The sequence below is a fragment of the Ylistrum balloti genome, unplaced genomic scaffold, assembly GCF_031769215.1.
Source record: "Ylistrum balloti isolate Yb309-2 unplaced genomic scaffold, AGI_CSIRO_Ybal_v1 Utg371064, whole genome shotgun sequence".
Taxonomy (NCBI): domain Eukaryota; kingdom Metazoa; phylum Mollusca; class Bivalvia; order Pectinida; family Pectinidae; genus Ylistrum; species Ylistrum balloti.
The window spans coordinates 447,237-474,554 of record NW_026782588.1 but is presented as its reverse complement, the minus strand read 5'-3'; the positions used below and the strand labels follow the sequence as shown (position 1 = coordinate 474,554).

General features: G+C 35.1%; 2 protein-coding genes across 2 annotated transcripts in view; one reads left to right on the top strand and one right to left on the bottom strand.

The window, feature by feature from the left end:
• Positions 1–27,318, top strand: part of LOC132560462 (uncharacterized) — a 58,849-nt gene that overhangs the window by 8,072 nt on the left and 23,459 nt on the right. The gene's annotated exons all lie outside the window — the stretch shown is intronic.
• On the bottom strand, positions 314–26,525 carry LOC132560454 (uncharacterized). The gene is made up of 2 exons (XM_060225116.1): positions 26,483–26,525; positions 314–2,602 (listed from the first exon to the last, which is right to left on the bottom strand). The coding sequence occupies exons 1-2, from the start codon at positions 26,523–26,525 to the stop codon at positions 603–605; spliced, it is 2,043 nt and encodes a 680-aa protein (XP_060081099.1). The 3' UTR covers positions 314–602.

Genomic DNA, 27,318 nt, shown 5'->3' with positions numbered 1-27,318 from the left:
TTTGTTCTCCACACACCTGCCACGATAGTGCATTATGATCAGTCTACAACTGTGTATGAAACACGTGACGTGCGCTGAATGTTCCAGGTCCCTTCCGCGTTTTACTTCATGCTGAAAATGCTGGAATATCTTAAGATGTAAGATGACTTTAATTTAAAGTATCTGTATTTATGACGTTCATTGTTTGTCTTGACGAAATAATAAGTTCCTATTCAAATTCTCATAAATGACAAATATTTCCACATGATAAAATTATATCATTGATACTATTGACAAATTAGCATCACGTGAAAAAAAGCGTATGGTAGGTTTTTGTCAGCACTATTTCTAATCCCTTATCACAAGATGTCCGAGTGCTTTTCAGCATTTCATGTAGGTCTTTAACAATATGTCTCGGACATCAATGTGGTTTTGTAATATCCGTCAACAGTACAATTCGCTAAAATACCATTAAAACTATGGTTTTAATATGATAGGCATAGCACATCGTTTGAAGATCACGATTTGACCTTGAAGGCCACGCTGTAGAAGCAGTCTATACACAAGGATAAATTTCTTCACGTCGAAGAGCACACAATGTTACACCAAGAGCAGTACACTTTTCATTTCTCGAGACACATTGCGTACTTTAAGTTTTTATCTTTGTCCGTGTAACCGGCAATAATCTTGGGCAGGAAGCCACTTTCCTCATTTCTCTTTATAATTGTACGCATGCTGTTTTCTGTTAGCTCAGCGTTAAACACCATGTTTCTTTTTGTGTCCCGAATGAACACTGCGGAAAACACTGGCTTCCCAAAATAATCGGATGCATCAAGGTAGGCTAGCTTCCTCCTGTACCTGGCATTACCTTGTACTATTTTAGTCAGTCGATATAAGGTGATGTCGTCATAGGATTTAAAGTCCTTTTGTTCCTTTGCGTCAAGGTCTTTCTCTAAAACGAAGGAGACGAGACCATCCAGACCTTCGTACATGAGTGACTGGGAGGTTGGATAGTACCCGTTTTCCACAAACAGGTGAAGAAGTTTGTCGTACGGCTGGGTAAAATGTTCCAGACCGTACTTTATCTTGGTGTGGTTGTTGTAGGCGTGTCGCCTGAAGTTGGCCACGAACACCTTTTTATCACGATGAGAACTACTCCGGTAGTTTTGGAAGAACGTGAGATTGTATCCTCGTTTTTCCTGTACAACTTTACGGTGGTACAATTGTTTCTCGGTGAGTCCATGCTCTATAGTGAATTCGTTATAGATGGAGCGGTTTTGTTTTTCAGCGATAACCGTAAACCATGTCTGGTTCTGGTACGAGAGGCCGTTCAGCCAGATGATGTCGTAACGGAGTTGTTTGGCAGCGTTGATGAATGACGTCAGATGGTGTTCGTTGACCTTGAACCTGACCGTACGGTGTACGCCCTGGTACTGGGCAGACACATCCACGATATCATTGACGAAATAGTCATCAGTTGACCAGTTGGTACTGCTAGTCTCCATCATATCATAGATGATGTGTCTGATAGGTATGAAGGTCTGTCCATGCATGATGACCGCCCAGGCTCGTGCACGGCCCCCTGTGTCAACGTCATGGGTACCGTGATTGGGCCGTAACAGTGGACCTTTATGGTAAAAGACGAGATCATCCGTGTAATATTCTCCATTTATCCACACCGCGCCATGGGCGTTCACATGGAATCCTGCACCAATCCACGAGTCATGGTGCTGGACTGGCGCTCCTTCAGGTTTGGCCATAAGTGATGCGATGGAAGTCCTGTTTAGAAGTTGGAAGTCGCCTGAACCATCCATACACATGAACAGACGGAGCAGATCTGCCGAATTAGATTCCCATCCGAGAGCAGAGTCGACAAATATGGGCAACACGTCACCAAATCCCTGGAAAACTGGTTCCATATCACCATGTTCGCGTTTATATACACGCGGTCGTCCGATGCGCGTGTGCATCAGTCCGCATGGTTGAAGAATGCGATCCTTAACATACAGAGAGTACTCTATACCGGAGACCTGTGTGATCACCTTACCCAGGATAATATACCCTAGGTTTGATACAACGCTGTCGGTGCCAGGCGTGTAGTCAAGACGCCGCGACATCATGTAGCTGATGACATCGTCCGGTTCAATAGGTTGCGGAAGGTCCATCTCGTCGGCGATATTTTTGACCTTATATCCTCTCTCAAGTAAAGCAATATTAAGTACAGGGTCGTAAATGTTAGATCGTTGTGAATCCCAACCCGCATTATGACGTAGTAAATGATCAACAGTGATGTCATATATCCGACGGTCGACGTGATCAGCTCTCCATGGTTCGAACGTACTCAGTATGCCATCAGGACCGAACACTTTAGCTCCCAAATCAAGCTGTCCCTCTTCTACCAGTTTTAAGGCTGCTAAGGCTGTAAAGGCCTTTGAGGCCCCAGCTATCGACATAACGGATTCGGAACGGATATCTGTCCGAGTGTGGTCGTGTCCGTATCCCCGGAGGAATGCCAACCGCCCGTCCACGTATACTCCCACCTGGGCTCCCGAATATCCGTTGCCATGGTAAAATTCTTGAAAGGACTTCTCAAAGGTGAATCTGTTGTCGTTCGAGAGGGAGGCTGAAAAGACAAAAATAATTCTTCATTAACGTCGTTTGTAAAATCGTTTATTTCTTTCCAAATCAAGTTTAGGAGCAATTGCTATGATATTCATGACTGCACAACAAACTAAAGAGATGTCAACTGAACGTTAATTATAACATATCAGTTTATGAACGGTTTGAGTTATTAAATACTAAAGTTAAGGAAATAACAGTTATTAACTTCTTGTTTAAATCTTACAACTTAATTAGCTTTACGGACTTTCGCAGTTAATTAGAATAAAACATAACCTGTCCTGCCACTAGCGCTGCCGATGTCGTCGGAATAAACCTGCCATATATATTATTGCAGTATTCGGCAGTGACGGAAAACAGCTGTATTTTGACACATGCGGTAATTCGACAAAATTACTTCCTGAATTTACTCAAATATTACATTTAGAAGTATAAATAGTTGTTACATGTTGTAATGAACAAGTTGATTTATGAAAATTAATAAAATCGCTGTTACATCCGATGAAGTTTGGAATTATGTTTCCGCAAAGAGCAGTTATTTTGGCGTCCGTCATCAGGCAAAATTCAGCGTAACGTCAGTTTCAGGTAAACACAGATTGAACAACAAAACTGTTCGGTTTTAATAGTCTGATTTTTAATCAGTGGTGTAAGATAAATAGCTTATATGGTCATTGTCTTAAAATATAAGTTGTAATTTGACTCGGGACAGAAAGACAAAAGTCGCTTACCAGAGGCTCGTCGTCTTTTTACCCTCATCAAAATACAGCTTACGTTTTAAGACACTGACCAAGTATTAAAAAGAGCCTAATGAATCAATGAAAATATCTAACACAGACTGACTGGTCGTTTGTAAACTGTATCGTCAGTCATTCAACAGGTTTAACAAATCAATTATGATAATTCCTTTTAGAATTGATTACTTTATCTTGTATTCGTTTGAAGTTGACAGCATATATATATATGAAGATATAGACAACCAAACAAGTGTTTGCATAACCAACGAGTTGACGCAAAAATTAAATAAACCAGCGCTATTTTGGTACAAAGGATGCTTTTTCTTTCTGGTCTGTATGACAAGTTTTAACACATGGATGGTGACTTTTTTGACACGGCAGTACTGTATCTAAGTATAAATTTCTATCAAAAGTTGCTAATCATTTGTGTGTTGATGTATTTCTTTTGTCTTTTTTATCATTGAAACATGAAACAACGGAAGGTTGAGGTCTACTTCTAACCTACCACTACCGTGTTAACACTCTCTGTTGACGGATACACGTGGTCTAAATTAGTACATTTATCTCCCTAAGTATCTCAACTGTCGCTCCCATCATCCACAACAATTTGTCATGTATTGTCAAAGGGATGTGGACCTTTGTGAACCAGTATTGGTGAAGTCTTCATTCGGATGTACGGTCGGGCGACTAAGTGGATGACACTGGTATGTACCCATAGCTTAAGTAAGCGGACCTTTCTGATCAAAATGAGTATACTTCTTAGAGCAAAGGGGGGATTGATTTCTTAAAATAACATATATAATGTTTTTTGGCATCTCTTTCTTTGTGACACCTATGTGGAATTTTGGCAAATGATGATTGATAGTGAAGGTAGCCTGTCTTGGTGGTGATGAATGGAGCAATAGTAATTGATGTTGTTGTTGGTGATAGGAATATCCGGTGGTAGATAGGGGTGAGAATAAATAGGGCTGGGTAGGTAGGTAACAGTATAAATAGTAGTAGAACATACTGTTCAGCACAACATACATCGAACAACTATGTAACTTTATCTGCTTTAAAATTCGTTGATAAACTTTAAAGTTAAATAAATCTACAGTCATTGCTAGCAGCGTTTTACTCCCAACAACCGGCTATTGCACTTAAATAAAAAGGTATTTTCTTTAAATGAAAACAATATGGATATCAACCTATTTGTTTTTAAGTAATTCTACTTTATTTTCTCAGTTTATGAAGGCACAGACGGTTGTAAAATCAAGGTAGATACAACTAGTTTTTGTTTCAGTTTTCTGTTGTATGAACTGAAGAATATGACGAAATGAAATCAGGAGTACATTTAGATATCTTGGCCTAGATATCTCCAACATAAATCCGGTTAAAGTTTGAATTCTAAATCTTCTAAACTCGGAAGCGAAAACCCAGCCACAGGCAGACACAAGGTCGTTGGTATTGTGTCCAAATTTAAACATATTTGCCATAAAGGGTACACCGCCGACCAAGAGACATTTAAGGAATGTGACAACTAATTACATGTTTTTCTAGTGACACAGTCGGGTGATTTAATAGGGTATATACATCCTACATACGATCCCAGTACGTTTGGGTACACAGTCCTGACGAGATAACGACTCATCACCTGAACGCCCGAATGTAAATTGGTTCTGTCAGCAAATAGGCTGGTTTAGGTGTATACCTATATAAGACGTTAAATGACGTGTAATCTAGACACCATTTTATTAGGTGAAAAATCGTCTAAATTGTAAACATGTCTGTGTATGCTGATCAGGTTCTTCAATCAGTGATAATTTTGATGGGGAAACATTTAGATAGAAAACATTCTGGCATCAGAAATAGTGTTAGATCATTTTGTATACTGTAAAGTAATATATTTTCGTGGGGTTCAAATTCTCTTTGTTTCCATAAAAATATTCATTTTCGTTCATTTGGAGATAAATCTAGAACACAAAATCCACTGGTATTATAATCCAGGTCAACTTTGATCAGTTTATCGTTTCGTTGACATCTGCATTCTTATACAGTGTATTTACATTAACCACTAAAACAATAAACCCCATTCAAAATGAAGGATTTTTCAGTATTCTGTAAATAAACTTAAATTTTCAAGGATTTAGCAATATCATTTGAAAACAACATTAAGCAACATTTGATGTCTGAGTGTACGGACGTTTGAAGTATCACATGGAATAAAAACCCTGTTGATGTTATATCACAATTATCGCCAGACTGGTTTGACAGGAGGATTTGTGGATCCATATCTAGTATTACCTCAAAACATTTCCGAACTAGGTCATACACAGCTTCTATTAGAGTTTGGTCATTGACCAAATTAAATGATATCACTGACATATAATTGTAAATAGTAAATAAATCGTTAACGAGTTTTATCCATGTACACAATAACTGAGTATGCATCAGTAGAGAGTAAAACATGTACCATTTCCTGTGATGATTTCTATTGCTATATTGCTTTGTCTGTAATCTTCATTCACTTAATTCACTCATCGTCCGAAAAAATTCCATACTTTCCAATTGTGTAATTACACGAAGGCAGTGATATTTTGCATCGTGGTTGAAGGGTACTCCTTTTCTGGTCTACAAATGTTACATCAAATGTTAAATTTTATAATTTAAATGCAAAGAAATTCCCAAGTACACAGGTTTGATGATAATGAAATCGACATGCATGCATGTGGACATGAACATTGGTTCCCATGCATTTTACTTCATTCACGAAAATATTCACTCGAACGATTCATGCTTTGTATGATATCTATAGGTACATATTTACATGTTTGAAGAGAGAGAATCGTACACCTGAATGGATATCTAGTATTATATACACCGACAAAGAAGTACCTTTAGTCTACCTAGGAAAGGGGGTGATTGAAGCTGCAAACCTGCTTACAACACAGTATTAGAATATTGACAAGGTTTGATAAAAAGGTAATATATATGACAGTCTAATGATGGGTTGTCCTTTGATCTTCCCTAGATTTATGTCTCAAGTGTCATATGAGTAATTTCTGAGCTTGAATAAACGTCTCCTGGTGCATTGTAAATGTATTTGATCCTGAAGAAGGTTGCCCAATACAAATGCTGAGGCACTTCAAGGGATCACTTACATAATTATTTTCTCTTCTTGTCAATTTATTGAATGGTCCAATCTTCCATATTTTGTGCCAGAATTGTATTTCGTGATCTTCTGTAAATATGTACTTTTTCATGGAACCTATTCTTATGACATAAACAACGCCTCTTTGTCGATTTACAAGGACTAGTACAATATTCATTACAGGTTTTTTAAAAACTGTTTTTGCTGAATATTACCTTCAGTTAGGAAACACGAGGACAATGGTTGTTTGTAAATCGTTGCTGTGGTATTAATACGAACTGACAGATCCCCTCTAATTTCCCCTTCGGGTTATAATATATACGTAAATAGGAAATGAAATTATTCATTCAAATTTTATTTTTTAATGCAAGAATAAAATTGGAGGCTTACGTGTGAAGAGTACATGATATGCGTTATATGAGTTTTATGAATGAAAATCGACCCCAACACTCGTTGAGAATTCACAATCCAGGTAAATAAGTATTGATATGGAAAATGAAATTATTCAAACCATACTAATCCACACAAATTAGTTTGTGAGAGGAATTTATTGCTCTATACTCTTGTAAATATATTTAGTAGGGTATATACATGGGGTTTGGTATTCAAGTGCATGAAGCAATTTGTAATGATAGTATCGAGCCGTGTTCTGACAATTATTCGTTTCAAGCTAAAGCTCACATGTTATGAAATGTTATTTAGGAAGAAAACTGTTTAGATTGCACCAAAGACACACAATTCAGGTGAATAGCACTTTTTATTCAGTAGAGCCGAACAATGAATTAACTGTGTCATATGATTGTTGCGTCCTTCTAGGACTCGTCAGTTACACCAATCGCCTAAATTTTGAATCGAAAGAACGGTCTAAATCAAGATTGGTAGGTGCACTATCCCACAATTCAATAAATTTCATATCTATGTTATTATACTCATTAAAATGCATTAAATGTATTGAGAGTATACTCATCTACTACGTCCATCACAACTTTCCTTTCATGACTTTGAGTTTCATTTATAGTAAGATGCATACTTAAGTTTATTATTATGTCTATGGGGTTTTTACTACAATCTCAGTATTGAGAGTTTGAACAGATGTATTATAGTTTCCTAGCCATACTCCAGTGTCCTATACATATGGAAAAGGATGGTATTGAAATCTGAAGTACAAATCAACCGTGAAAAGTTTTGGAATCTACTTTCTTAACTATATAGTTTGAGTTTATGGAGTTTTAAACTGACTTATAAAAGTCCGTTTGAATGAGAAATAAACATTCCTACCGCGACATCGCCATTGTTGCTAAGCTGTATACCTTTTATAACAATGTAACTCTTTCCAAATGTGTTGATCGCAAAATATAATAGCTCTTTTCAGGAGGTATTTTATTTTCATTTTATAGCAAGAGAACTCTTCATAAAATGAGATAGATATATTGTGCCATTCGGAAATAAAATACCGTAAACCTCTTATTTTAGTGTTTTGTAAATCATATCTAAGAGGGATGTAATATTGGAATAATATAACTATATTTATTTGACTTGGATGTTGTAACATTAAAGATCATGGTCAAGTAGTAAGTTACGAGTTTATGTTCTTATATTTGAAAACACAGTAGGGGACAAGAATAAATCCAAACGAAAACTGACCAACTCAGATGGACTCCAATTATCAACAGACAGCATTTAGAACCTCTTTATGTCCTTAACAATTGAAATAGGATTAGAACACATGCTGTGTAATGTTTAAAGTATTGATTGGAACTTCTTTTATAGCACAGGAAGTCAGATACAAAAGGAACAGCTTAACCCTGTTTGATTGAGGCTGTAGCTTCCATACTTCGTAGTCTATAAACTGAAATTCAGTGTTGAAACTGGTAATGTATCGGTTTTAATTGCTAAAACGGAATTGCAGGGCGCGGAAGTTCAAGGCGTTTGTTTTTCAGATACCCTGTAAACCGTTCATAGTTTTGCACACGTACGAAAGAACGAATGTAAATGACATCAAACAACTAGTTATCAGCACGCACACAAAATAATTAAGGACTTACTTTAACCTGCTGTGTTCTTGTGTATATGAATCGCTAACTTAATACTCTGGCGAATAAAAAGCACCGAATTAGGTTTTAAAAATCGGTCTAATTAGAGCGGTATAGCTGTATCTCCTGAGACGATAAACGACCCCTTCCTTTCTCCTGATCAAAAGGCGATTATACTCCGGACAGACATGGCTGATGGTGCATGGCAATTCTGTGAGGTGGAAAGGACGCGAGACTATAATTTGAGGTTAAGATGATTATTTTCCAAAAGTAAGCTACTCATCACCATTTTCCCTATTTCGTTGATTTTAGAATATAACATTGGACGCTGGTAACACCTTGCCACTACAATGGACTGTAAAGGCAAAATAGGGCTCCCTTCTTGATATAAACTGAAAGGACTTGGACGATGTCCGCTTTAAAAGTTTTTCATCGCCTGTACAGTTTAGATAGGTAAAATTGTATTGCTGGTGGTATGAAAGGTTGCATTAAAGGACATGCATGCATGATTGCGTGCATTTTTAGTGTAAATTACCCAAAGACGAGATATGAAACATTTGTTTGTCAGTGCATCGTTTCTGCATTCCTGTTCATCCACCGTTGTAAGGTATGCCAGCTCATATGAATGTGATCAATGAAGCTTGGTTTGGATGAGTATTAAATGTTCGGAAAATTGGGCTCATTTTCTTATCTGAACTAGAGGTCATTCGAACTTTGCCATACGTCGCCGCCAATAGGAGGAGTCGTTGTATATTCAATATACACAATGTTCAACTACTTGTTCACCTTGAGTTTGAATATGAGACTCGATGTGTAGAGTCATGAACAGTCGTAGGTGCACGTTTCTGTTTAGGAGTTTAGCTTTGTTTTGGGTATCATGCCCTTGAAACAGTTGAAGTAATGTGATAATAGGTGCCTCGGGATTCACAACCATAATTTGACAACAAAGGTAATAAAAAAGTCTTCCATTTGGATAGCAAATAAGCTTTGTTTTCTGAAATAGTCACGAAACCAATGTCGTTGAGAGTCATTGACTGTGCAGGAGTTCCTGCAGTATGTATATTAGTCTGGTTCGAACAAAGAACCTTTCATTTCTTAAACATTTCTGTCATTAACAACTGTTTAGGCTGTAGAGATCTAATGGCAGTTACTATAACGAGTCAAGCTCTCAAATAGAACATAAAATTAACAAGTAAAGAAGAATCCCATCGATACATTGGTCGTAACGTTGGTAATATTAGATAAAAGTTAAACTTTAACAATCATTCCTTCAAGAGGACCAACATAATTTGTTCCCTATTAACACATCAACTTCTACCAATGTCTTCTTTTTAATGCTTTCGAGAGACATTATAAAATGATATCTATTCCACCATTGCCACGAATCATAGAATTAATACACCAGTTAAGCATAAAGTCATTACACAACCTACATCTATTAGATTGTTTTGTACCAGATGTCCTTAGATTGTCCTATACTACCTACTTTTATAATGTTCTCAAGTATTGGTGTATCCTTTTTCCTTTTACACGCCTTCTTAATTGAAGTGTTATCGCTCGTTAATTGAGTTTAATATGCAGATGTGCATCATTTGAAAGGACTACGAGAGGGCATTGCGAATGGTAAATTGGTGCGTGAACTTCCGTTTATTTTATTGGAAACATTTATCATTTGATATTCCACAATTTTTCCAAACGTTTCTTTTATGTTTCTGTTGTGCATAATGGTTTATCGAAAAAAAAAATACCCCAAGACAAGATAGAAAATAGGATGGGAGCTTGAAAGCATGTCTCTTATAAAAGTTTTGACTTTTACTCATTCATTTCATTCATTTTGTATTTCATTATTTCAATTATTCATTTTAAGTTATACTGCCATAGGTTGCTTTCAAACATATGAAAACAGGGATCAAAGTGACGTTTATATATGTTTCAATATGTCGTGACTGCATTATGTCAGGTATAACTTTTCTTTATCGTTTTTAAACCCTGAATGATGACATTATCAAATAATTCACAAATGAATTAAAACAAATTAACGATTGTCTTCTTAAAATATTTAAATGTCCAGTTTTTGCAAAATTATGGTTCAAAATTAAAGTATTACTGACTTTTAAGATAAAAAAAATTGAAGAAATAGATGTCAACATTTAAACTTAAATGTATAGTGTATTGTGCGTGCATTGTAATTATAAATGTGCATTAACCTCAGTAATAAATTTGTTGTCTGTATGTATAACACCTGGTGTGTACGCTTGGCTACATAGTTTTTTCTACCCACTAATTTGTAGGTTTGCTGTTACGCCTTCAGAAAGGTCACGTATCAAATTCAACATTTGAACGAATGAATTAAAATGTGTAATGTCAGTAGTCGACCTTAAAAGACCCGTGTTGATTATAGAACACTGTGGTTGTTTGATTAATTATTGTATCGAAAATACCACTAAGGATCTGACTGGCAAGTAAGACGAACACGTTGAATAAATAATCAGTGACGTCATAGTGGCAGAATGGGAGATTGACGAATGACACGAAGAAATTTATGTATGAACATCACAAGATGTGGTAATTTTATCTGCCAATAAAGTCGGTGTAAACTTTTATGTTAAAGACAATACTTAATGGAAATCGTCGTGAGAAAGCTTATTTAATTGGGAGAGAACTAGATCCCAAAACGGAATGTAATGAAACGTTTTTGTGTCGAATTCGAGTAGGGGGATATTGCCAGGCAGTTTCCCCCTTGCAGAGTCAAGGTCATAGGTCCCTCCAAGAGAGGGTAATATATCGGATGTACGGACACCCACGATGCAGGAGCACTAGGAAAACATGTAATCCGGTAGTGTTCTTTTTACCACAACACTTCACCTTAATTTGTTTTGAGTGGGTGTGTCTCGTTAGCATTGACGAAGGTGTAGCGCTCAGGGCAACTTTAGCAAGATTGATAATGGTCTGCCGACTATTTTTGTGTGAAAATGTCCGTGCAGATCATGTCGATCTATTTATTCGCTTATCGTTAGATTCATTTCGGGCGTTTTGTTTCAGTCCATGCTTGGGTGATGGACGAATCTGAGAATCGTGCCTATGTTAAATTCTCTTATGCGAGTATCGCGAAAACTTCTGCGACAAAAAAGTTTACAGATCATAAATACGTTCTCTGTTGGCGTTAATCTTTTTTATTTTTACTCACGATTTGGAAGATATACACAAACATACCGATTGATATACATAACAATTCGACCTTATTAATATTATTTTTGCTTTTATTTTATTCATGTAACCACTAGAGTAATATGACTGAATGGCCAATGGTTGGATTACTTGCCTGTAGTAGATAAAGCTATTGACTTAGTCGGTGTTGTCAAGGTATATTCACGTTTGATATTCTGATTGCCTTGAGCTTATATAAACTACATTAAAGATAATTATTTTCTCAAAAGATTAATTAATGTTTTGATATCTTTGTGTAGATTCTTTTAGAACCACAATCTGCTATGTCATGTACAGACGTTGTTTTGTATCTATTTCCTATACATTGTTATAACGGATCAAGTTTACAGGCGATATCAACGACGGAATTTCGACAATCCTTAAATCTTTGTGTCGTCAAACCACTGACATTTAATATTTAAAATAGTGTTATCATTTCCGGATCAATATTTTCATTGAACCACTCTAACATAACAATATTGAAAATGAGATGTTTTATCTTGTTGCTGTATAATATAGATGTGTCAGAGTTGTAAATGGAGTTTCAGGACACCAAAAAGATAACGATGTTAAGTCCACAGGCTTAAATGATCTTATACACAGGTGTGTCATGTGTTTGTTTTGGGTTTATCATGGCGGGATAGGAATTTCTGGTGTTATGCCTTCGTTAACAAATATATTCACAATTGTCGGTTTTACTAGATACATAACTATTCAGTAAGTTGATATGTGTTTTTCAAAGATTAGAGATAATGAAATGGCCTTTCTACAAAAGAATGTTTTAACTGGCTTGTGAAATATTTTAAAACACATATTTGATTCTAATGACATTTTGAAATGTTTTTAGTATGATGGGTTGATTTATAATGTGGTTTAATGCGTAATTTGGCAATAAGATATACATAATCTTCTTGCACGTAATATATTGGTGATATTTGTTATGTTATATAATTGGTATGAATAACCATATAACATTATAATTACACGGTATTATAACCATTATCCAGACACAAATGATTTCAATACTACAGTAATCTAACTTGCTTTCCGAGCTTATTTATGAAATTCGTATTTTCTAGGTAACAAGGCACGATAAAGAAAATATTAAAACCTAGTATTAAAAATGGGTAAATTTAATGTATCCTAATGAAGCATCTTTGATTGTTTGTAGATGTAAACAAAGGGGGTTTTAGCATCAATGGTCTTTGATGTGGTGAGGGCTTTATCAGAATTCGTTTATAAACTACCTTTCTACATCAATGTATACAAATGCAGAGCCATACATCTGGAAATGTGTCAAGTACTCTCTGTCTCTACACAGTTTGAAGCAACTGCAGAGAATTATATTGATAACATGCATTTCACGAACAAAGATAATTCAAACCCGGAGGAAGTTATTTGAAAGTAATGACATTGGCGTTATAACATTTCACCAGCAAAGATAATTCAAACTCGAAGGAAGTTATTTGAAAGTAATGAAATAGGCGGGTTTTGTACAGTGCGTGATTAATCTCCCACGCACACCTGTCGGAAAGATTTTCTGGATACCAGCACGTCCCTGTAAAATTATATATAATTAGTCACTATTCTGGATAGTAACCCTCACCTCAGGGGAAGCGAGTTTTCCGCCGGCTTCAACTATTTTTATTCCCTCACAAGTAAATGAAGGGAAATCTAGTGTACCTACCACTGTCATGTGTAACACACACGCACCAAGAAGCCCATGACATCTGTAGGGATATTCTCTTAGGGTTTGTATTGTTTGTCAATATGGAAGAAGTTCCTTTTCTATATATAGCCTGAAGAGGAGAGGTGATGCCAGGACAGAAACGGGAAAGTCTTATGAATTTGATATTACAGCAACGAATCTAAAATACATTTCGAAGTTGTATTCAAGGAGATTGCCAAAAATATGTCTTTGCCGGAGAATACCGATAAATTAACAAATTCGTAATCCAAACTCGGAATCAATAATATATATATATGTATTTATATATATATAATCAGGGAAATAATATCAAGAGCTCCAGAAGGATTGCAAATTTTTGTCAATCAAATAAAGTTTTGTCATGTTTTCAAATGAGAACAATAGGAACATTTAACAGAAAATAAGCAAGGATTTTATGAGGTTGCCAAAGTTAGTGCTACCACCATATGAAACTAACTCTTTGATGTTATTTTGTCTCACGACTTCAGGAAGTGATAACTTGATGAAATATATTTGTCTGTCTGCTTAACGCATAGGTTTCTGTTTTATTAATATTACGCAATGCAGTAGTTGTTGTTATTTACACACATTTGAATGAAAGACTCCGAACGTCTAGCAGCTTTCCCTTGCGTATGTCAATATGTCTTCTTCAATAAAATCACATTAAAAAATCCTGTACATGTTACAACGTACACTACAGGAATTACGATGTCTATACGTAATTCAATCACCAATGGGATTCAAGTCGGGCCAAACTTTTCTCGTAATTGGCATTTCACGTGTTCACGTTCAACTCTTTTCATTATCTGTGGGAGGTACTGCACAAATAACCCAAACAAATAACTAGAATACCGGATGATGAAAGGGAATCGTGATGTTATTGCAAGGAATAAATGGTTACTATAAAAATGTGTTAAATAATTGTAAAAATGTCGCTATATCCCTGACGTACTCATAAGTGTTTTAATATGATTTTGAACTCGTTATCAGGATGTTTGCCGTACATATATCATGAATATAGAGAAATAGAGGGGAAACCTTTATGACTACAAATTCCAAATATTTAAATAACTGAAATTTTACGTTTTAGATTATCCCTCGGGTCACCAGTCAAATAACCCTTGCAGATGTTCGAAGCTATTAAGACATGCAAGAATGTGGTGAATTCGATCATTTAAACTATAGTCGAATACACAACAGTCAATCGGTCGCCATCTTGTTTTTCAATTTAGCATCCGGGCCGTTATCTTGATTACATGATCTATTGAGTGCTTTGATGTGAGCACTTTTTGACGTTCCTTTCCGCTCCTCGTTGCCAATTTGTTATCCTCGTTGGATTTTATATACAAATAATTTTCTCCAAAGTATCGTCTTTTCACATAACTTTTTTTATATAAAATGATTTCTGAATGTTCCTCTTATTATTAATTTTTTATATATTGTGTTTATGTAGCATGTTATTACTGGATACGATGAAGAAGATATGGGAACATTAAAATTGTAAGAAATTTGATTTCAAATCTGTTAGCTTGATTTATACACATCTCGACGATGACGAATTTCCTTTAGATAATTGTTGACTGAATTACAAAGATAAAATATTTCAATAAATGACTTATTTTCCAGAAATATATTTGAAAGTGATTGATACACCCTGGTACTCTGAATCAGAGACAGATTAAAAGAACGGAATTTTAACATTACCAGGTTTTCGACAAACAAACTAACAATGCTTTGCATATACACAAAAAATTATGATTTTCAATTTAGACATTCTAAGTGCTTATTTACATTTCTAATACTACAGGCCTGAGGCTGAGCTGATTTTAATGCGACAAGTTTAAAAGATAGGTTAAAACATTTATTATGGTTTGTTAAAGATGGAGGGAATATTCCTATCTTCACCTTTGATCTAGTTCCGAAAAAATCCATTTAAGCAACACCTGAAATCAATTTTAATCACTGTGTCCTCTGCGGCGTCCTTAGGTATGAGTCATGTGCATATAATCGTCTTATTAAATAGTTTGCGTTACTTTGGACTAACATTCTGGAAAAGTGTATCCATTCAGTAACGGATCTTTGTGGTGTAGTTCTTGTTCATCCAATCCATTTTATTGGGTTTGCCAACATTATTTTACATCCAATAGATATATCAGATAAAATGCTGTTGGCATCCTTACACTACTTGTAAACCATTTAAGTCTGGCGGCATATCCTACGAATTTATAAACAAAATATGTATTTGTATCTCTATTCAAAGACTGAAACTTATTACCATTATGTTGCTATTAGCTGACTTAACATAAATCTTCAAAACTCATCTATTTTACTTTAAGTTCCCGAGAGTTGCCGTTACCTGCATGCAAAGTTTTACTTCGTTCAAAAAGAGTCAAAATAAATGTGTAATTGACGTTTTTTTCTAAACCTTTCAGATACATATAAAGTATGAAATCAATGGAATTATTAGTGTACCTCTTCTGGGGTTTTAACAATTCTTTCAATCAGTTTGGACTTTCTTCAGTTGCCTCCTAAGATTCAAAATTTAGGGATTTAGTATCACTGATGTGGTGCAATTTAATGCATTATTTGGCATTACTTTATCTAATTCTAAAATTGCATCAAGATGTCTATTCACTTGTGTTTCTGTTGTTGGTCTATTGCGAACAGAATAGAAGAGATGTAAGAGACTTGGTCCATTTAAAACATTACACGTTATAAAGGAAAGTGAAGAATATATGTTGTATGACCCGTGACGATACGTCAGGGACTGCGTAATGCATTCTGTATTAGTGGCACGGTTTACAACGTAACTGTTACAGTTATATATATGTGCATTTATGTCCAATTTCCGCTGACTTGACGGTGTATTTGTCCCCTAGAGTGTATGACCTGGGAATGTCAACATGATTCTGACACGGACCTTGGCCCGGTATTGTTATTGTAGAATGACTCATAAAACAGAAATATTTTGGATCCTATCTAAGCATTATACAATTTAAATACGTGAGTATATTTTATGAAATACTTTTGATGTAGAAATATGCTCTTGTTCCTATTTGTAATTCCACCTGAACATTTGCACGAAAGAAATTTGCATGAAGAGAAAAACGCATTTATCAACTGTATATCGCAGCGGTGAACGAAACAATCATTGTCACGGCTCCAAACTTGCCTTTTATGCAGTATTGACTCAAGGACAACCATTAATGAAAGTCGTGTAAACAACAGAAACGAAAGTGGATTTTTTGCTCGCCTCGTTTTTACTGGATTTGCAGAACTGTCCTGGAGGTTTGACAGCCTCATTCATAATTATCATGGACGTGATTTTGAAATAGTTGTCAGTGATTGCTTGTTTGTCTTTACTTTCTGTTCATAATACTTAACATTTTAGTTTAAAACAGCAGCTATTTTAACATTTATTAATCACTCTGGCTGGCGTTGATGGGAGCGCGAGATAGACCTTACTGGCAAAAAAAAAAAAAAAAAAAACAGAGTACCGGTGGAAACCCACGTGGTCGGGCAGATTAGCTCTTATTTTTTCATGTCCCTTCGAGGAGTCGAATCCCAGACTTCTACCTGGAAGGCCCGTAATTTACCGCTGCGCACCCAACCAGGCCTTCGGTAATATTTGAGTGTGAAATGTGTCTTTTTAATTCTGAGTAAAGATGTATGTCTAGAAGAGAATAAAATACAGGAGTCGACACGAACCTTCCCTATCTTATACTGTATTGATACGTTGTCCTACTGAGCTATTCTGGAAGTAGTATATATACTTGTATTAAAGGTGAGGCGAATATTTGTCCTAAATACAGAATAGACAAGGTGAAAATTGGTTCAAATATTTGTCATGCTGCGAAGCTATTAGGCAACGGGTCTTTTTCAGAATTTCAATTTTAAACGAAATAAAAGTTCCACCTGACGATCTCGTGGTATGAAATAATTTCACGGGTTACAACACAGAAGGCACCAGCCGGCACCCCGTACCGTTGAAAGGGTTCAATATTGACAAAGCCGGAAAGGAAGGAGAGTAATTCAATTTAAAGAAATACATGTTACATTACACTTTTACAATTACGAAGTCTAGTAAAACACGACAAATGTCCTGCAGGAACATTTGGAGATTATATGCATTGTTTGATAACAATGATGGCGTGGTATGTTACCCTCAATGGAATGCGTAGACGCTTCCAGTATTGTTGATATTAATATCTCAAGTCATTAGATATTTCCTACTGAACAGTCTGAAATCTTAAATATCAATGTTATTGTAAAACAACTCTGATAAGTAATACTTAAAAATAAAATTACTTACCATAAGTTGTGCATAAAATAGTTAGATACGGCCTTTTACTTACGATTCTTAAATGAAACCAAGCAGAATGACATCGATATATCATATTCTATTCAGACGAATTTCCGAATGGATACTTTCACATTGATTATATGTTGTGTGAGCAAGCATGTAGTATGATTCGTTTTGATCACTTTGGTGTGACCACAATGTTCTTTCAAGATTGAGCAAACAGACAATCATTTGTATGTTTACATTGTATTTGGAAGGAACAAGCAGAATATGAATGAGATCTAAAAATACAGTACTCATGCTTTTGAATGATATATTTGTTATAAAATATCAGATATAATAACATATTATGGTAATTTTAATTCAGAGTTGAAGAAATGAGGTTTACATTGTGAGTGAGGTGAGACTTCCCCGTCAGACATATTAGGTTAGCAGGTGCGTTAGGACGAGTACGTGAACTTAAGTATTACAGGTAATCCTAATTATCTGTGTTCTCATTGCAAATATACAATGTTTATTCAGTGATACATCAATGTGTAACGAATGCCAATACATTTTGTGCGCTATAAAGACTTGTCGAATATATGATTTATGCAAAATATGTCATTGTGTGCACGTAATGTATATCTCAAAAAGTTGAGTGCGGGTTTAATTCTTCATTTAAATAGCATACATTGTTCATTGTGGTGTGATCAATCATGGCACTGACGTAACTATCAAATTTCTTTTTTATCGCTTAACGACGAAATTCCACCGATTATATCAAAATGTTTTAATGTCATTAGTTTTTACTCACAATGTATAGGTCCATATTATTGTGAGGGGAAATGAGTTTTAAGTACCATACTCAATCACTCGGCGATTTTAACTTGTCACTTAGAATGTCGTTATAAAAACAATGACTGTTGGTACGCTTTCTATCAGGTTAATTACCTTAGGATTGAATAATGTGTTTGCAAATATTAACGAGACATACTGTGAAATTATTCGTTTTTGTCGGGGGTGTTATTTTCCTTGATTTTGTGGGTACTCCACGATTTCATAAGTCATGAATTAGTGTAAGTTCAGTTACAGAGCTATTTTTATCCTCAAAATCAAGTATGTCAATGTTAATTATTTGAGAAACCACGCAAAAATCAAGCTACACGAAAAAAGATTGGATTTTTTAACAGTAAGAAGGGGTTATCTACCCTTGAGTTGAGTTGCGCAGAAAGTTTTGTTTAGATTTCCTTTAGTTTTCTCATTCCAGGAAATAAATTTGACCATTTTGTCAACTTGATGAAAGGACGTTAAAACTCCCTTATACTTTAAGGCAAATCATTTTCAAATATTTCACCAGAAATGCGAATGATTTTGCTAAAAGCAGATTCTACGTTAATGTATTATGCATGGGTGCTTCCGATGTATTTGTTTTTATTTAACATAGCATTCAAACATGTGTATTCGATAGTCAACATTTTTTATTTTATAATATTGATTTTTTATAGCCTGATATTTAGCTAACCACGATACTCTTGCTTTTAAGATTCAAACATAGCCGACGATTTTTTGCCTACATCTATAGAACAGATCAGCAGTCTGATTTTATCCACTTCGTCTGTCACACAGTCTCAGCCTGGGGGCAAGATGAAATATAATACGCTTATTGTTATAAATGTCCATATGGCCAATTAAATGTGCCACACGAGACACTTTCGAAATACCGCAGCTCATATAAAATCGGAGATACACTGTATTAGGATAGAAGATAGCGGCGACGGAGAATGATACGATCAAAGGATATTATATAGTTTACAAATAGACGAAGATAAGGACCCAGAACAACTGAAGTATGACAATACCAAAGATATATAGCTCATGGACCGACTGACGATTTATATTTGTATATAATTAGGGAGGGAGAATGTCATATCAGATTTTATTTTGATACTAGATACTGACAAAATATAATGTGTCTGTCACATGCAGAATCAAGGATGTTTCAAAAGAATTCATCCTTATCCCACCACTAGGACGTATAGACGTGTGTTTTTTTTTATTCTGTGTGGGGGACCATAATTAAACACCTTTATCTTCACTACCTGTTGATATACCTAGGTTTTTTTATACCCCTTCACCAATGACTTTTTATATTTTTTCCCCTAGGACTGTTTATATTTTCCCCGTAGGACTGTTTATATATTTTCGCCTAGCGATTTCTATATCATCTGCCTATGACATTTCATATCCTTTCGCCTTTGACTTTATAACTTTTCGCCGTCTATCCTTTAACTCCTCTTTGTATACCTATTGTAGATATAATTTCGATTGAATGATATATCATCGTAACATTGGTAGTCATGGTAATGTGATATCAGTATCTTCTTTGACGTAACATGTTTAACTTTATTTATAATAAAGTTAATGTTTTATTGTAGTGAATTGCTTTGAAATTTAAAGGCATTTATCATCTGCATTTATTATTTTGCTGTTCTATCGAGTATCCAAAGCGAAACCATTTGATGGTACTTTGGAGTAAGTTCCATTCCCTTTTTACTTTCGCGATGTTTATTGGTTTAGGACTGATCCGAAAGTGATTCCTCATAAGTTTTAAGACCTAGTCTTGAGTTTTTTTTTTTTTGATTTATCATTTATCATAACGGTCACGGTCATAATCATGAAGACAATTTTCGCGAAAAAATGCACCACAATTGAATGTTTTTTATAGTGCCATCACACTGACATGCTACGCAAGGATACGATACAATGACAACCCATCCGGTCACAATATACCAATAACGGACTAAGCAGTTATTGTGTAGTACATTGTGATGTTGATGTCAAGGATTTGGGACAAAAGTAAGTCTTCCTCATTTTGGCGGACGCTTAACCAAAGGAAGTTAGTGTAATGAATAGAGAAATGATACAAATCTCGAGTTTAGCTGACGCTTACAGTCATGATCCGGTACCAGTATTACGTCTTACGTGCGTGGCGATGTTTTGTGGTTAGTTAGCTAGGTCGAGGACTGATGAAGATCTTGCATCCAAAAAGTAATTGTATTTTCTGATGTTGAGTAAGTTGTATCAGTTAAAGGCGTCTGTTTTAGTTTGTTGTTTGATGTTAAATGCGGCGCTCTTTTATAGGTAACATGTGTATGGGGTTTGTTTGATGAAGTTCATACCAAGAAATTTTATGCTTACAAATTTTACAACGGCTATCAGGGAATAGTGTGTTTAAAGATTGTACAGAAGACACACAAGTGAATAGCACCTTTTCATAATTTAGAGTGAGATACAGTAGAGCCAAACAATGAATTAAACTGCATTCTACAGCTGTTTGTCCTTCTAGGACTCGTCAGTAATGCTAAAATTTTAAGCCTTGGAGGCGACTAAGAAAAATCCAAAGTAATCAAAGAGTCCAAATCTAGACGGGAAGGTACAGCATATAATGAGATAAATTTCGTAATTTTCATTCATCAGATAATTTTAGAATAGCGTCAAGTACATGTGTATTTTCTGAGCCATGCCGCTATTTAGAAAGAAAACCATTTAACTCACGTAATTCTAGAAACTTTCCTTTTATGACGATAATATGTTGTGCTTATCTGAAGGACTCGGTGCATTGAGTGGTAGATAATATCGGGTGGTAGACATATCTCTCTTCTCTTTTATATGTGTGGGGTAGTTAGGAAATAAACGAGCTGCTGACACGATATAAGATGGTAAAAAATAGCATTAGGACCACATACCTCAGGTGTTTAGTGGGGAATTTGAAAAGAGGACATTTAAGATTTACTACAAACATGGAAAGAGGAGAGAGGCAAGAAAGTGATAATGTTAGTAAAAGTTGAGATACAATGGAGCCTTTGTGTTTAGTCTCCACACTTGATGATTCGTGGTGTGTACAGAACCTCTTTCGTGATACGTGAAGCAGAGTAAGTACTTGTAATTGTGAGACAGATAAGCTGTATAAACATATATACTAGGACCCACTACTTCGCTCACTGTTAGATCTTTCATGTACTTTAATCTATCAGCAACTGACGGTTTTCAAGTAATCCATCGTATTAAGATGCCGTTCAAAGAAATCTCTAATGAAGAACTCGTGTTGTCCTTTCTTTTCATTATCTTAACTAGGTGTTTTATCACAATTTAGAAATTTCGTCCGTATTTCGCGGTCTGTCGTCCGTTTTAAAGCAAGCTGTGCTATCTCTGTATTTTGGAAACTATTACATTGACATATTTCTAATCTTGGTTTTTTGCTTTTTATTGCAAATTTCATTTGTGTATACTACCCTATGGTATGGTTAAGAGCTGTACTTTGAAGTTGTAATTGAGAATTATCTGGTTACACATTACTTATTGTCATATATTTCATTTTCATACTAAAGGATGCATGATATATTTCAACACTACTTATAAATTATATATTGGAAAAATACACAGGTTGATATTTTCATTCCCACTTAATCACATGCCTCTTTAGCCTTCATTCTAGACCACTTCTGAATCGTTTTTATGTTTGTATTTAATTACCTAAAGTAGTTTAGCTTAAGTCAGTGATGTTCTTTTGAGGGGAAATATAGCATATACCATAATATATACACTGACAAATAAAAACCCTTTTTCAGTCATTGCCGGGGATAAGTTTACCTAAAACTGGCAGCATATCTAAAGTACGAACTGTTTGGTTCACGACTCGCTTTTGACATCTTAGTCAATGTCTAGTTAGAAGAATGATTGTCTTCCTCGGTCTTTATACTCCTCAAAATTAAAAATGAAGTAGCGACTTACGTAATAAGTTAGTTTTTTATTGTTTTTTTTCTTTTAATACTCGGAAATTCTTTTTGATATTTCAAATGACAGTAGAATATGGTTATTGTTACATGTTGTAGACTAAAACTTCAATGCTCCATGAGACAAATATATTACTGTATTATGCCTTCTGTTTACGAGATACAGTTTACGTAATTTGGATTCGGTCTGTTACACCTGTTCTAAATTGTTCATTATTCATTAAAAATATGCAAATTCTATTCATTAATGTGATTAATTAACCTTTAAAAATGATACTGTCGAGAAGTATTTTAGTTACACTAATGTCCTTCAGCTTTCTCGATTTAGAAATGTTTTAAATATCCTGTAGTTTATACGTTTTTTAATATATTCCGTTTGTCTACTTATTGTGAATAATGTGTATCTCCTCGCCGTAAAAATATTAAAGATTATTTTAATTAATTTTATTTATATGTGTTGTCTCGAGTATGACTCATTCTTCAATTAAAGAAGCATTAAGCTCAAGAAATTAACAAGTCACATTGTTAAATGTAATTTTGACATTACGATTGGTGACTTCACGTGTATCAACGAAGGTAATACCATAACTGATGAGCAAAATAGGCTGTATCACAGGTTTGCCTTCGGATAGACTTAAGTTAACATGATGCATCAGTACCAGGACAGTGAATCATAATTAATGAGTTCATTTAGTTTTTCTGACATGAACATCCTTATATGTTGTCATGACGAGAAAATCACCATATGAAAAACGAACTGCCTTGAAATCATTTCTTAATGGGAGTATCGAAATACATTGAGTTTATATAGAGAAAAAACTAGACGTATCTCTCAGCTATGATCAAATTACAAAGTTAAAAGTGGATAATTATGTTCATATAAAAACTATTGACACACTGAAAAATACGATAAGTCAATCATTTTGTAAGCGCATTGAAGAATGTACGTCACAAAATCTGCTCACTAACTTTCAAACGGTAAAGTGATAACTAGTTTGTACCCGAGTAAGACGGAGATCTGTTCCCCATGAGATGTATACTGCCATCCTCAGAAGTTACAAACTCTTTTTCGTACTTCTTTATCGTAGTAAATGCTCTTCGAGCAAATATGATAGTGGACAGAATCATTCAGAAATGAACCTGAAGTTCGTGTTGTCAATATTTGGGGTTTTTCTGCAGAGTGAATAGGTCGATAAGTTCAAACCTATACAGATCAATCGGTTGTATTCCTGACAATCCACATGTACAGTACATAAGACGAGATATCGCAAAACAAGCATTGGTACTTGTTTGACACGAATGAAAAAACTAGGTGAACATTAATGATTGATTTGGCGTCTGCACGCCTGTGAACCTCATCAACATTTTTTCTACGAGTGATAAAACATAACACTCAGAACAGTATTAATCACTGCAAAAATGGACTGTTTTTCATTCAACAGCTCCATTTCTTGTACTTTTTGCCATAATTATTCCTAACATTATATACTAAACTGTCTATATTTCTTTCATGTTTTATGAAGTCCGTCATTTGATTGCTGTACTGCTGAGAAAGCAGTTCTCTCTTTTTTTTTCGTTTATATAATATGTATATTCTATGCAAACATTAGAATAGCGAATGTCGGAATTCACCTCAGAACGCTATCCGACAGATATATAAAATACGTTGTAGTACTTCACTGGTTACAAAGATCGGCACTCAAAGGGAAAAATATAGCTTATAGACTTGATATTATCCCACAACATGAACACATACTGGAATTCTGTTGTTTTAACGCTGATATCTACATTTTGTATGTACCTGTAGAGTGTAAGCTGATTTATTAGTGAGGGCATACCTGCTTTGAGTAGGGACTTCAAAGTGTTGGAACACATATACGTAAAGTACACAACAGGAGGTCACAAAGGCAGAATTCAATCCTTGTCTATTCAGCAATCTCTACAATGTCTAAAAATGACTGCACTTGAATGAAATCTTAAACCAGAGTCACTGTTATCACAAGATCTTAGATCAATTAAATAGACCACTCGAAAATATCAAGACGTCCCAGCCACATATGTTATAGTGTGTTTGTGTTGGTATTTATAACTGTATTAAAGTAAGGCAAATGTTCCAAAAAAATGACGCTAAAGAGTGAACGTTTCTAGATTGACGCTAAAGAAGTTAACATTTCTAGCTTGACGATAAGGATGGAACGTTTCTAGGTTGACGATAAGGATGGAACGTTTCTAGGTTGACGATAAGGATGGAACGTTTCTAGGTTGACGCTAATGGTTTAACGTTTCTAGCTTATTTGTAACGAATGACGTGTAATAATGCACAGAATTACTAAGTAAGTTCTATTGTATTTGATAGTACATTTTCATATATGTTCGTGCTGTTTCCAAAACTTGACATATGGTAAGCTTCCATATGATGATAAATTGTAACTTGGTCGCTAAAACTTGTAGGTTGATTAACAGATATATGATCACCTATTATAAAGTAATCTACAGAAAAATTAATACAATAGGTAGCAGATGTCTTTAAACTTGGAAATACGGTGATTAACGAATGGGGTTGTACCTGTTTAATAATAAAATTATTGATCACGTGATTCATAATAGAACTCAAGTTTGAATATATTCCATAAAGAGTTCGTATACATATTATGCAATTATGTCACGAGGAACAAATATCAGTAACTGTGTTATCCATCATACATTGGAAACTGTTGTTCGAATAAGGAGTTTAGAATAAACCCTTTACATCATGTATAGAAATGTGAACTCCAATATTAGAAATTTGGGGAAGTCGTTATTTTAAGGTTTTTTTCAAACCTTTAAACATACATGCCACTCTATACATTAGTATACAGCTGCCTTTGAGTATACTAACTACTCACAGCTAAGATTGTTTACTTTGACCTGAGGTAAACATTCACACAATCGTTACAATATTTGTCATGTACAAACACCCTGCATTGTATAAAGTGTGTGTGATGTAGGCTATACCTGTAATTCAGGCCAAATTCCAAGACACCTTTGCCGGACTTATGTTTACCTTGTAACTCAGACTTTAATTGAATTCAATGATGGAGACATTGTCGTCAACAACACAAAAATGATATCCTTACATGCGAAATTTAATCATGTAAATGACAAGGGTGTTCATTTACAAAACAACTGTTTAATGATTGTCTGAACATGATAGACAATTGTATGATGTTACATCGTACCTTCAATAAAAATGGCACGTGTTTACGTCATTAAACTTATAAAAACAAATTAGTAAAAATACAAGACAGTGCGGCAATAACACTCCACGATGCTAGTTCATACGAAAATGAACGCCAGTTCCCTGAGAATGTCATTTTAAAGAATATAAATATTTTTAATGTTTTGGCGTCTGTATCTGAGAAGATCATTAATTGAATCAAATTTTATCTCCGATTTGATAATCAAACACTTTGTAAAGGTCAAGTGTTATTGCCATGTTAATAACATCACAGCGCATGATATGTGTGTACGGTATAATACGCACATGCGACAAATAATCTTTTGATTTCTTGTATAAAACACAAAAAGGTAGCGTTGTATTATATCCTATAAATGGCAGTTGAGAATATCCGAGAAGAATGATGTTTAACCTTTAGCTATCTGATAACTGTATGGATTTGTTTCAATATAGACTTTGAGTATATCATCAATAGAAATTAATATACAAAATAGGCAATGATATGACTGTTTACTCGAATGGTTGACATTTTCTATTGTTTAAGTGGAACCTTTGCATTTGTTAAACCGAAAAAAACTCAATCTCCGAGAAAATGTTTTGTTTTAAGCAATTAGTTTGTTTAATATTGGAAAAGCAGGCGAATATATGCATGCTGAAAATCAAATGTCGATATTGCAAGTTCAAACGGATGATGTTTGTTTTAAGATGCTAGAACACACATGTGCTCTGATGATACGAAAATTCACATTCGTCACCTGTGAATATCGGGCTACTCACCTGCACAAGATAATCCAAGGAAAAACACCATATAGATCCACATTTTGATTGAATTTGTTCACTTGGGACCCAAATTGTATGTTAACAGGTTTAATTTTCACATCGAATCAGGTAAAATCCCCATAAAGGTGGAATAGAGACTCCCAGGTATTACATTATGCGCTAGGTATATCACACTGGAGCTCTCTAATGATAGCAAATTTCTCGTCTGCTCGCTACACACCGCACGTTCTGTAGGCGTGTCACGTGGCCAGGTTTACGGCAATACAAAATGGCGTTTGTATAGAATTTAGTGCCCGGATCGGATAGGGAAGTCTGCTTGGATATTATTAGACGGGTACATTGTTATTTAAGTATGAACGGGAAGCGTCAAATCGGTCAACGGTGACGAAAAAGTAGTTAGACTGTTCACTGTTTTGTGTATAATGCGATGTCTTCTTTCTGTGTGAATGACTGTAGAGGGTTTCAAACACATTTCTTTTTTTTTCTTCAAAATTTGTAGTGCATAAGATATAACCATGTTACCTAAACCAGGCGATCGAAGATCACTGTTTGTTATGTGTTGTTTCTGTAACTTCACCAGTCCCTTACATCGTGTTGGTAAATAAAACCTCACGTAATAATATCTTTTTTTAAAATGCACAGGTGTGCAATTATTTCCTGATTGCAATCTTAGTTTTGCACCTTTCTAAGGTTGACTTATATTCGGTTGTGATACCTTGAGGCAGCACGTGAGCAGTGAATTTTAAACTTATATACCCCCAAGTGCTGGTTTGAGCCGAATACATTAGCCATATTACAACAACCAGACTGCAGCTTATTATACCTTTGTACCT